General features: G+C 36.0%; 1 protein-coding gene across 3 annotated transcripts; it reads right to left on the bottom strand.

The window, feature by feature from the left end:
* Positions 1-4,818: 4,818 nt before the first annotated feature.
* On the bottom strand, positions 4,819-11,043 carry LOC126732637 (wall-associated receptor kinase-like 14). 3 transcript variants are annotated; one of them, XM_050435599.1, is made up of 5 exons: positions 10,613-11,043; positions 9,469-10,326; positions 8,837-8,869; positions 6,829-6,903; positions 4,819-6,281 (listed from the first exon to the last, which is right to left on the bottom strand). In XM_050435599.1, exons 2-5 carry the CDS (start codon positions 10,253-10,255, stop codon positions 4,999-5,001), a joined length of 2,178 nt encoding a protein of 725 aa, XP_050291556.1. In that variant the 5' UTR covers positions 10,256-10,326; positions 10,613-11,043; the 3' UTR covers positions 4,819-4,998. The 3 variants fall into 3 exon arrangements, with proteins under 3 accessions (XP_050291556.1, XP_050291555.1, XP_050291557.1); XM_050435598.1 differs by having other exon boundaries at positions 9,469-10,334; positions 10,613-11,042; XM_050435600.1 differs by lacking the exon at positions 8,837-8,869 and having other exon boundaries at positions 9,469-10,334.
* Positions 11,044-12,352: the final 1,309 nt, after the last annotated feature.

Genomic DNA, 12,352 nt, shown 5'->3' on the forward strand with positions numbered 1-12,352 from the left:
CCCTATGCCTCGGGTCGGGTTCGAGCTGGGTCCAAAACCGACCCGGCCCGACTCGTGGATAGCCCTAATATGTATTATATCAACTCACCACGAAACCCAATCTGCAAAGTTAGTAAGAGAATCCGGTGGGAGAAGCTTCATATAGGGTGGAAAAAATTGAACACTAATGGTTCGGTTATAGGTTGTATGGAGCGGGCTGGCTGTGGAGGAGTAGTGAGGGATGAGCATGGGAATTGGGTTGCAGGTTTCACAAGACATGTAGGAGCAACCAATAGTTTTGCTGTTGAACTTTGGGGGCTTAGGGATGGTCTTATGTTGTGTTGTAGCTTGAATATCCCCTACCTTATTGTTGAGATAGACGCCAAAGTGGTTGTGGATGTCTTGCAAAATTATGACTATGTAAATCATGTTATATCTCCCATTTTGGACGATTGCAAGCAATTAATGACCAGATTTCAGCAAGTTCAAGTAAAACATTGCTACCACCAGGCTAACCGGTGTGCTAATCTGATGGCTAGACTAAGGGTTGACCAAGAGCTAGATTACATTTTGTTTACAAGTCCACTTGTGGACTTGGCTAAGGCTATGGAGGATGACTGTAATGGTGTCTGTTTTAACAGACTTTGTACTGAACTGGAAGTAGTTTGTTGATTTAATGATATCGTCTTTTAACCCAAAAAAAAAAAAAAAAAAAAAAATATATATATATATATATATATATAGTCAAAGTTATAAAATATTTTCAGTTTGACCAAAGTTTGTGCATAAAAACTTGTAAAATATTTTACCAAAAAATCAATGGTAAAACATTTTACAAAACGCTCACTCCTTCTCACCCAATCCTGTCTCCCTTTTCTTCTCAGTTCTTCTCTCCCTCTCTCGAACTCTCTCCCCAACCAAACTAGTGAGACCAGCGACAACACCCACCAGCAACAGACCACTGGTGGTGCCACTCCCTATTGAATCCCACCCAGTTATTCAGCTTCGAGAATTGCCTTCAAGACCCAGATTGAAGAGATTAAAACCATTCATCTAAGATTGTTGAGTTGAGTTTCTAGAGGTCAAATTGTGGTGGAGCTGCTTTTGGTGGGTCGAATTACGGTGGATTTGGTGAGTGGATGATTTTTGTGTTGATGGATTTTGGGTATGGTTTGTGTTTGTCGACAGTGGCGAAGGCGGAGTGATGGTGCCTTGACGGATGACATGGGTTGTTTAATGGGTTTCAGGTATGGGCTTCATTTGTCATGGTGGTGGGTTGATTGTGGCTTCATGGATGACTTAGGTTGTTTGATGGGTTTCGTGTATACTATGTAGCTTAATGGGATTTGATGATTGTTGCAGTTTTTGTACTGGGTTGTGACTTTTGTTGGTGATGCTTCAATAGCTCCAACTAGACAAAATTTTGCTTTGATTTGCTCTATTCTAGTTGGACTTGCAGTGATCCAGTGGGTTTTGTGATTAGAAAATTTTTACAAAATGATTTCCTGAACATTTTCACAAATGCTACTAAACACTGTAAAATTAAAATATTTTACGGAAGATATTTTCAATGTAAAATATTTTACATCGAAACAAACAGAGCGGAACAACAAAGGTGAAATCATAAAATCAAGTTCCATACATTTTAAAGAAAACCATTAACAATCAAGACCCATGCTCTATTGAGCATAAACCACTGCCCCTATCTAAATTCAAGACCTTAATAACCTCATCTTTGGCCAAGAATGCATACGAAGTGACTTCATTAACTATTCCTCTTCCTCTTCCTCGTCCCTTTTTTTTTTTTTTTTTTTTTCGCTGAATAAAAAAGGGGGTTTTTAGAGTGGGTTTATCGACCCTACACCACGTGACGGCAATGAGTAATAGCACGTGTACCGCATGGGTCTTGTTAGGGCTATCGCTCGAACCACTCCTCTCTGGGTGCTGGGACAAGGATTCTTACCATCAAGCCACACCCCCGTTGTTCCTCTTCCTCGTCCTTTTTGATTCTCTAAATTGTTACACTTGAATTGGTTGCAATTGTGATGGTCCTTGGATGTATTTCTACTAATATGCTTTGTATTAATATGTTTACTTATTCTTGGAATTTTGGTATGCTAACAAATTCCAAACCCATTCCTGCACCCAAGCGTTGGCTGCCTATACACCCATTCCCTATCAATCACAAGCCAAGAAAAATATGGTTTTGTTATATAAGAAAAGGGAAAAGGGGGGAGAGGGGGGGGGGGGTGTGGGGGGTTAATTGTCTCATGCATATGAAAGATGCATGATATATCTCAATACATGTGGGTCTCATTCACACGATAAGAGAAATGAGAGATTCATAAAGCAGACGTATAAAAATTCTCTCTCACTCTTCATGTTTTACTTTATACTCCACTTTTTTTTTTTTTTTTTTTTTTTGTTGTTGAGAAAATGCTAATATGATGATCCACCAATCCTTGCAATAGTAGCATATCACACGTACCTTTTTTTTTCCCCCTTATAAAGTAATCAATGTTCAAAATGGAATTCCCACAACAAAAAAGAGTTCAAAATGGAAAAACAAAAATCATACGCTTGACATATTGTATTGATTTTTATGGATAGCAAAAGTAATGATTAAACAATTTTCTAAAAAAAAAAAAAAAAAAAGATTCATGGATTTTAGACGGTTCCTTATAAAATAACTTAAATTTTAAATGGAAAAAATTAGACACATAATATAGACTGATATATTATATTTTTTATTTTTGTAAAATAATGATATATTTTTGTAATTGGTGGAATATAAAGAAAAAAGAGTGAACTTTTTTTTGGAGGAAAGTTCCTCCAACCCACTACGTGTCGTTAAAGGACTATCTATATGTATTTTTATCCACATGATTTACTTAATAATCATTGTGGGGCCCGACAACAATTGGGCCAGATCCACCTGTTCACAGGAAGACTTAAGGCCCAAGCCGAAGAAGATAGTAGTCCAAGCCCCATAACGCAAAGCACCAATGGGCCAGAGAAGCCGCCGAGGAGGGTACAGCCCTCGGATGGCCCAGAGCTACACTAAGGAAAGGGGCAAAAGCGACATAGGGATAATCTTGTAAGAAATCTAAAATATCTAGGAAAGGCTGCCCATACTACCTGCCCTAGACAGAGCTTTGCCTCTCACAGAGTCGTGTTTCTTTAGCCCACTCAACCACTCCCAACAACTCGGGTCCGAAACTGATGGGACAAGTATCAGTCTTGGAAAGTTCGACCCTACACGTGGACGAAGGAAATTGAATGCATGCTAATATAAAAGGAAAATATGCAACCTAAAGGGGGAGGCCAGATCCTTCCAGAGAGGAGGGCCAAAAGGGTGAAGACCTCTAGATCATTCAGAAAGATCTTAACAAAAACACAGCCGGGTAAACATGGCTTAGCCTTTCGATCCCACTCTCTACAAATGATATTGTATGGGCCCATTTACGTGCGAACCCAACCCAACAGAGGTTTAACACAAATCGTGTGCCTACAATCATCATATGACTTATTTAAATAATTTAATAAATCATATGATTTGAAAGTTAAAACATTTTGATGATCTTATAAAAATTTTAAGTAATTTAATGAATCATATGATTTAAAACATGATGGTTTTATTGACTGTCATGTAATGGGTTTTCAACTAGTTTGGAGGACTCCAATTAGTTTTAGAGGGAAAGTTTTTCTAAAATGAAATAGTGGGACATGATTTTTAATTTTTTATGGGTAGCAAACAATTTGCCTTAAAGAGAAAGACTCATGGATTTTAGACAGTTGTATACGAATGAAAATCCTCAGTCATAAAGTAACCAATTACGGCTTGATGCATTATAAATTCTCATTCATAAAGTAATCAGTTTCAGCTTGATACATATCTTCTTTGTAAGGTAAACAAAGTTATAAATTAAAATAACCAAACACAAAATACACTGCAATTTTTGGAGCATGTAATGAAAAATTATGAGTGGGATAGATAATTTTTATTCTTGGTATATAAATCTGAGCTGGTTCCGACAAAATAGATGAATACGATTAATACTTCTCTTTCTTGATATTATGGCGACAAAGAGCATTTCAGTTTGATTGGCTCTAATTTGCATTGCCTTCGCTGTCCTCTATGCTTTTTGTGAATGTACGTATGTCAATTTCACTTTCATTCCTCTTAAGATTTATTTGACAATTTTCACTACACAACAACCAATAAATTTTTCCAAATTTAATCCAGGTTCAATGTGTGTGTATATATATATTTATCTGTATTTGAATAAAATGGCAGTATTGAATATTTGTGTTCATGTAACTTAGCTCTATCTTTTCGATAACACGTGCAGGCAACCAAAACAATGGCATTAGCAACAAAGGGTACGATGTGGCCGATTTGGATGCGAGAGCCAATGTAATTAGGGACAGCAAATTAGAATTTTCATTATGCAAACAAGTGCACTATGAAAGCAAAACTCCTTGGTGTTGCAAGAAATTGAAATTCTGCTGGCTGGACAAAGTACAATGCGATCAACTCTGTGGCTTATCTGGTGAGAAGCCACGACCAACTGCTGAAACACCATGAAGCCCATCCTCTCCTCGGCTAGGCCTTCCAATTGTCTTTTGTAGTGAAATGTTATTTGCATATGAGAACCTAAAACTGTATTCATAATGCTATATAAAATCTTGGATTTTAGTATCATCAGGCAATTGTTGGATATTGTCAAAGAATTTTGTGAAATCATGTAAGGTGAGAATGGTTAAAAAATTCCCACTTACTTCCATATCTAAAAAATTTATTAAGGACAATTATGTCTGCACTTGAACGACTTAACCTTTTGGGACAAAAAGTAATTTATTTATCAAGAGAAATATATGATTAAGCATAATAAAGATACCTATAAGAACTGTATAATCTAAGATTAAGCATATTGTCAGCCTACAAGCAATGTATAAGCAGTAAGGTTGGTAATTGGTAAGAGAGAGCTCTAAAATACTTGTATGGTATTCACCAATTTACATTTTACCCAACAAGCTGTTCGTTGAAGGTGAGCTCTGGTCACTTAACCAAACATCATGAACAGAAACAGGGGAGCAATCCTTAACCTCCTCCAGCGAAGCCAGACAATCGTTCACCTTCTTCAAGCCAAACAATCTCTGACTCTCCATCCCTGCCTTCCCGACTACCATACCATCCAATGACTTCATGCTTCCATTACGCGGTGATGAGCAAGAGGATACCACTGAAGCTGCCATGCATATATTTTCCTCAAATGATGCCCACCCACTGCGCCTGATGTGTTCCAGCTCTTCTGCCACTTCCATCATAGAAGGCCTCATGTCACTATGAAAAGCAAGGCATCTAAAGGCAAGCTCAGCCACCTTGTGAATAGAATAAAGTGTCCAAGCATCCCTATGTGGTTCAAGGAAAGGATCAATTATCTCATCCAAACAACCCTTCCCAATCCTATCAATAGCAAGTGCTGCCAAATTCACTTCAGTCTGAGGTCGACCAAAATCAACAACTTTCAATGCAGTTATTATCTCTATTAAAACTACCCCGAAACTGTAAACATCACTTTTATCAGAAAGATGGAAGTTTTGATGGTATTGAGGATCAACATAGCCCGGAGTCCCTTGTGGGGCTGTCGAGATGTGTGATGTTTCTGTCAGGCCAAGTCTAGAAAGACCAAAATCAGCTACCTTTGATTTGAAGCTGAAATCCAATAATATATTGCTCGATTTGATGTCTCTGTGATAAATTGGTGGATTCATGGCAGAGTGGAGATATGCTATAGCATTAGCAGTTTCAGCAGCAATTGTGAGTCGTATTGTCCATGGGAGACCTGGGCCCCTCTCTCTTTGTAGATGCTGAGATAAAGTACCATTAGGCATAAATTCATAGACAAGGATTTGTTCACCTTCCTCTATACAGCAACCTAACAAGCGGACTAGGTTTGGGTGGCTCACACAGGAAAGGAGCTTAATCTCATTTAAGACTTGATCAATACCGTTGTTATCTCTATGTTTGATCTTTTTTATGGCAACCCACTCATTATTGTGAAGTTTTCCTGCATAAACCGTACCAAAAGCTCCAGTTCCCAGCCTTTGTTTCTCACAGAAGCTATTAGTTGCTCTTTCTATGTCTTTGTAGGGATATAAAGGAACACTGGAGTTGCCAGCAGCTTCACATACAAGGCGTCTTGTACTCATTTGGTTTTTCAAACAAGTGGAACGACGCCGAATAAAGTAACAAAAAAGAAACAGACCAGCCACTAAAGAAGCTCCAGCAGCAAACCCTGAAAGCAGAACAATATTGATCATTTTATTACTCAAAAATCTTTAGGCCTAGATACATACACCTCAAATAAATGAAAATTCTATCAAATGTTATTCATGTTCACACACATTCAATTAGGGCTGAACCACATTGCAATTCAATTGGGTTGAGCCTCCTCTGGCTTACTACCTATTCCAAGTTAAATTTCAGATGAAGGCTCTTAAACATTTGATAAATAGTCTTCCAAGGTTTCTTGATATAAAAAAATTATGAAAATGATTCAAATCAAAAAGCTTGAAGAAATATCTTTAACTAAAGTTTCTTTTTGATTCTACAACTTAGCTAACATCAACATCAAGTTCTTTGAGATTTTAGTAAAAGACCCCAAATGAAACAACATTTATATATGTGCGTGTGTGTGTTGGTATAAGAGATTGACAGCTTAAAATAAAGCATGTGGAATACATTTACATCAATCATATGTGGGAGCAAACAAAACCATCTGGATACCATGAATTTCCAGGGCCAGTTTCCATTTTGTAACGACGAGTTGAGATTGAGATTACCTCCAAGGAGAAAACGAACTTTACTATTGCTTCCACATTTGCCAGACAGGTACCTTTTAGGATCGCAAGCAGAATCTAATCACATGACAATTAATGGAAGAAGGGATCAGTAAACAGATGACGTTTCAATTATAATACAATAAGTTTCAGCTTAGTTACATTAAAGGTCAGGCATTGTGTATGTGTATACTTGAAAGTGAAAAATTCACATCCCTACTTGGCTTCTTCCTTTTTATTTCTTTATGGACAAAAACGAAAAATTTATTTCAGGTTCGTTTGAGATTTAGACAAAAAGTCAAATATTATGTAGCTAATTACCGAATATAGTTAGAAATCTATCTTATTACTTTGTTAAGTTTGTTCAAGAAACAAAACAGTAATTCATTAGGTTAAATTGCTTCACGGTTCTTTGTTTATGGATAATTTGATAGTGAGGGGAGTGGGAATTTGATCCTGGATGTTTCAGTTGGAAATACCAGGAGGTGAAACAACTCAAAATGCTCTCCATCCCTTCTTTATTGGGGGGAGGAGACGCTATTTGTTAAGCTTCATTTCAATGTTTATTCTGAACATGGAAGTTTCAAAGAGAGGAGCATTGTAATTTGTATGCGTTAAAAAAAACAACCAATCAAACATGGTACATCAGATCATTTGTTTGTGCAAAACAAAAAAAAAAACAACTCATATTGGAAATTCGGCTGATCAAAGTCTTCTCTTCTTATTAATTTTGTTGGTCCAAAGTCTAAGCCTATACAGCTCAGCCATGTGCTTCCCCTAAAATCACTACGTAAACAGCTAGAAAGAATTGCCAAAAGTTTTTGACTTTGGAAGGATTATGTCTGGCAAGCACTTTTCCAAACAGAATTGGACTTGTTCAACCTGCAGGCCTTAAGCTACATTCGCGTAAACCATTATTAAATAATTTCCATATTCGGAAAACTCCCAGAAGTTGTAGTAACTTGAAAGCCAATTGCTGATCCCTTAAACCCTTTACCAAATTCCTTTTTAATTGAACTAAAACCCGTAGCTAAGACGAAATTGAATCCTAATAAATCAGGTTGCAAAATAATCATGATCCAATTGGCCAAGAATAGTAAACCAAATGTGGGACCTACTATTCTGTAAATGATTATCACACTAAAAGTTTCTGTTTATATCTTAATTTCCCTATTGAGAGAGACACTTTCGTCTTGAACCTTTATTTTCACACTTCAACTAGTTCTAGTTCTAGTTCTTAGTAGTCTACTAGAAAATTAACATTGTTTTCACACGCTCTCCCCATTGTCAATATTTTAGACAGCACTGCAGTACCAAATTTTTTTTTTTTTTACCCCACAAACAAAGCTTATGTTGCCACGGCTCCACGAAGGTAACCATATATTTTTTTTTTGGTTATTACTCTACAGTCCTAATTTAGGACCATACAAACAAGCGTGGACTGAGAAGATAAACAAGCATGTGACTCTGATTTGATTGGCCAACTCACAAATATCGTGCCTGACCGTTTACGACTTTACCTTCCTACTTACCTTCGTCAAAGGCAATTTGTTAGTCTATTATTCACGTCATCCACGAATAATAATAATAATAAATGAATAAATAGCTAAGTTCGTGTGACTTTTAGGTCCTTTTAGTTAGAAGAGTAAAAAAGTGGAAAGATAAAAAATGAGTGAGAGAATGAAAAAGTGAAAGGATAAAAATGATTTAATTTTTTCTTATATGTGTTTGATTGGCAGTGTGATAAAGTTGAAAGGTGAAAAACCTTTTTATTTAGTTAAAAAAAAAGGTGAAATGATAGAAAATTTAGTTTATATAAATTGACTATTATACATTTGTTACATAATAAATAAGAAATAAATTTATTTACAATCATTAAATAATATAAAATTTACCTCATTATGCATATAAATTTATATTATTATTTTCATTATTATAATGTATAAAAATATATAGGAGAAAGATTCGGGACGAACGAAAAAAAAAAAAGCAAAAAAAGTAGAGGTCATACCTGTCTCGACTGAAGAGGAATTACTTGTCTCGTCTGGTTAAACAAGGCAAAAAAAAAATAATAATCAGGTCACGTTGCTCTGCTGATTAAAGAAGGCAAAAAAGAAAAAAAATAACTTGGAGTAGTTGACGTTGCTGTGCCGTGAAGGTGCCAAGAACTTGGAGTAGTTCACGTGTTAAATGTGTGAAATTGGGATTGACACTTACGGATTCCATCCATTTATCATTTTCATCATTTACTTCCATAACTTTTTAGTATTTCATCTTAATTTTAGCTAATAACAATATAACTGGTCATTAAAATTTCATAAACTTAAAATTTTAATTCTTTTGTTTACAAAATACTCCTATAGAAGATGTATTTATTTTATAATTTAAATAATAAATGGTAAATAGGAAATCCAATGCACATGACAAGCATTAAAAAAAAAAAAATGAAAGAAACACATATATACGTGTGATTAATATGAAGGTATAGCTGTTGAAACCAAGCCATAAATGTCTAAATAAAGAGAAAAAAAATTATAAATTAAATTTGCAAGATTGAATTTGTTAAATTCTCTCATTAATATAGTTTTAAAATGTAATTAGCTAAGGAGGGGAGAAAAAAAAAATGCAGAGGAGTTGACTCACTTTTTCGGCAACCCTCGCCGCCGTTGTATCCATCACCGCGAAACCCATTATTACAGCTGCACCGGAACCCTAGAATTCTGCCGTCGTCGCTCTTAACATCCGTACAGTTCGAATTCTTGAAGCAAATAGAAGTAGAGTTAGAGCTACAGGACCCTTTGAGCCACCACTGCAACTCGAGCGTGTGAAACTGGAGCGAGAGCGCCGAACCATTTCCATTGGACTCAACAAAGACGGAAGAAAACACGGATTTGCAGCTTGTGTTATTGACAGCCTTGAGGTCCAAAAACTTCTGCTGCGTCTTGTTCCCTACTACACTCTGTTGCGAAAAGCAGCTTACGTTGTCGCCACTTTTCGAGCTCGAGTTGCAGGTCTTCGAATTGAACGGGAGTAAACTGGTGGACAAAACGCAGTCGTTTGGCTGGGTTTTGGTACAGTTCTTGAGGAGGAGGCTGTTCTGGACCGTCGGCGAGTAGTTCGGGTGATTGAAGAGCGGTTCGATTGTTTTGATCGGACGGTCACATTCAGCCCGGAGATTGAGGAAGATGCTTTTTGAGGTTATGGATGAGACTGGGAATTGTCCGAGATGGATTTCGGACTCGGAGACGTTGTTTTTGCTGGTGCAGTTCAATCGGATCGGGCACGAGTCCGAGAACCCAAATGGATACTGTACGGTTACGGTTTTACCTCCACTGCCGCATGAAGAATTGCACGCGCCTTTGCTTTGGGCTCTAGTTGGAATTGGAAACACAATTATGAAAATTGAGACAATGATTCGAAAGGGAATCATTCTGAGCTTATAAGCTGAACTGGGTTTTGCTTTTGCACGATACAAACAGAGTAATCATAACCTTTCTGGTTCTGCAAAGCTAAAACAGAGAAAAATCAAAAACTGAGTTTGAGACTGGAAATAATATATATATTAAACAAAAAAAACAAAAAAAAAAACAAAAAATTGTTTGCTATTGAGGAGTAATTGAGGAATTAAAAGCTGAGGCTTTTTGTGCCGTTGGGACGCCATCTATCCCAATAAATGCTCATACAAGATAGGTCTGTTTTAGCATTTATAGTAATATGAACAAAAATAAATTTACATGTATGAGAATGGTATGGTCAGCTTAGCTATTACTAGTATTTACGGACTTACTACATCTGAGCTCCTTCAATGGCTGTAAGTAACTCCTCTGCCAAATTCAAGTTGTAGTCAACAACCACCAGTACTTTCTTTTTGATACTCATAGAGTTTGATTCTATTCCAAAACCTCTCTATAATTAGCCCTTACGAAGTCCAGTCTAATACAGGGTCTTTGATTCTATTTCTCATTGATTTGCTGCTGATTGATGATCAAAACACGAGCGGCGAAAAGAAAGACAAAAGCAAAAGCAAAACCGTGTGGTTTTTTTAGGAAGCTTCCCCCACTTTTTCAAGGTTGTCTGCGACTCCAAAAAAAAACGAAGGAATGGGAGGAGAGAGAGAGAGAGAGAGAGATGAGATGACAACGTTACCCCTTTCCTCCTTGCAGTTCTCGAAAACCCAATTGGCCGATTAAAAAACAAAAGCTTATTAAAAAGTTTTTTTTTTTTTTTTTTTTTTGTTTTTGGTGTGGACGGAATCGTAGCACCGTTGCTATATACTACTATATATGATTTTGAACCATGAAGATGGTGGGAAGGTGGGTCCCATAACCCATTGCATTTGTATTTTAGTATTCCATAATGCTAAAATTCCAGGGATGGTGGGAGCGTTTCTTGCATATAATTTGTGTTTTGTTGATTAGGCAAATTTGTTAATATTGAAATAGAAGAACCCGATCCTTTTATTCTAAGTTCTAGGCGGCCCACTTTAATTAAGATATACTCTAAGCCGAAAGTCAACTGATTCTTCTCCTTGCTCAATCAATTTGTGGACCTTTCTCTCATGTTGATTAAATGCTTAATTGACTTTCTAAACTTATATAGTTTTTGATAAGCACGGTTCTGGAATATGTAACCGTTGTACTTGTATCAGATGGGAGCTCGTTTGGATGATCAGCCGCAGTTCAGATTTGTAATCATATTTGAAACTTTGAACATGAATAGCTCCACCCACCATTGAATGTCTCTAAGTAGATTGTAGTACAAGATTGATTTTAGTTGGATAGGGAGAGAATGTTATTTGATCCTGTTTTGAAAGTGAAAAAAAAATGTCACTCTCTCTTTAGAGTAGATACTAGATAGAGTAAAAGAAATAATAGAAAAATAAAAATGTGAAAAATGCATTTGTTGTGACTTTGTCATATATTTATCAAAATTTTATGTTTAATGGTTTTAGTATTCTCGTTAGAGACTCAATCAACTGAAATTTAGGTTAGGTTATGCATATTTTTATTTTTTTTTATTTTTTATTTTTTGCAGATTTATATAAACTTTGGGAGATTTTTTCTAACTATTTCTAGCAATTTTAACACTTTATTTATAATTTTTCAAAAATAAGTACATATATTGTTTGAACTCTCATTATTATAACAAGATTGATTTCTCTTAAGAAATTAAAAAATATGTCCCTTCAAAAATGTTATTTGTAGATCAGCTATATCACAGTAACAATACAAATTTACTGTAATGGTAAGTTACTCTTGGGTGGAGGAAAACATTGTCTAAATACAACGATTTTAACATATTTTTAAACCATTAAGATTTTCTTATTTGTTATGATCTCCAACAAATAAAATAATACACGAAAACTATTGTTTGTATCATGATTTGAGCCGTTTAAAAGATTGAAGAGTGTTGCTAGCTAGTTTAAGTGAATCAAAGGGCTTGTGCATGTGTATAAATATGGATAAACTATATAAAATCTTTAAGCTTTCCAAGCCAATGTTAAAAAGTTCACAAAGGGTCAGAAGTT

The sequence above is a fragment of the Quercus robur genome, chromosome 6 (assembly GCF_932294415.1).
Source record: "Quercus robur chromosome 6, dhQueRobu3.1, whole genome shotgun sequence".
NCBI lineage: Eukaryota > Viridiplantae > Streptophyta > Magnoliopsida > Fagales > Fagaceae > Quercus > Quercus robur.

Coding starts and splice junctions, on each gene's coding strand:
- LOC126732637 (XM_050435599.1), bottom strand. CDS start 10,255: ATGATTCCCTTTCGAATCATTGTCTCAATTTTCATAATTGTGTTTCCA. Junction 6,904..8,836: donor TTCCTCTTCAGTCGAGACAG/GTATGACCTCTA, acceptor TCATGTGATTAG/ATTCTGCTTGCGATCCTAAA. Junction 6,282..6,828: donor AGTTCGTTTTCTCCTTGGAG/GTAATCTCAATC, acceptor TTCTGCTTTCAG/GGTTTGCTGCTGGAGCTTCT.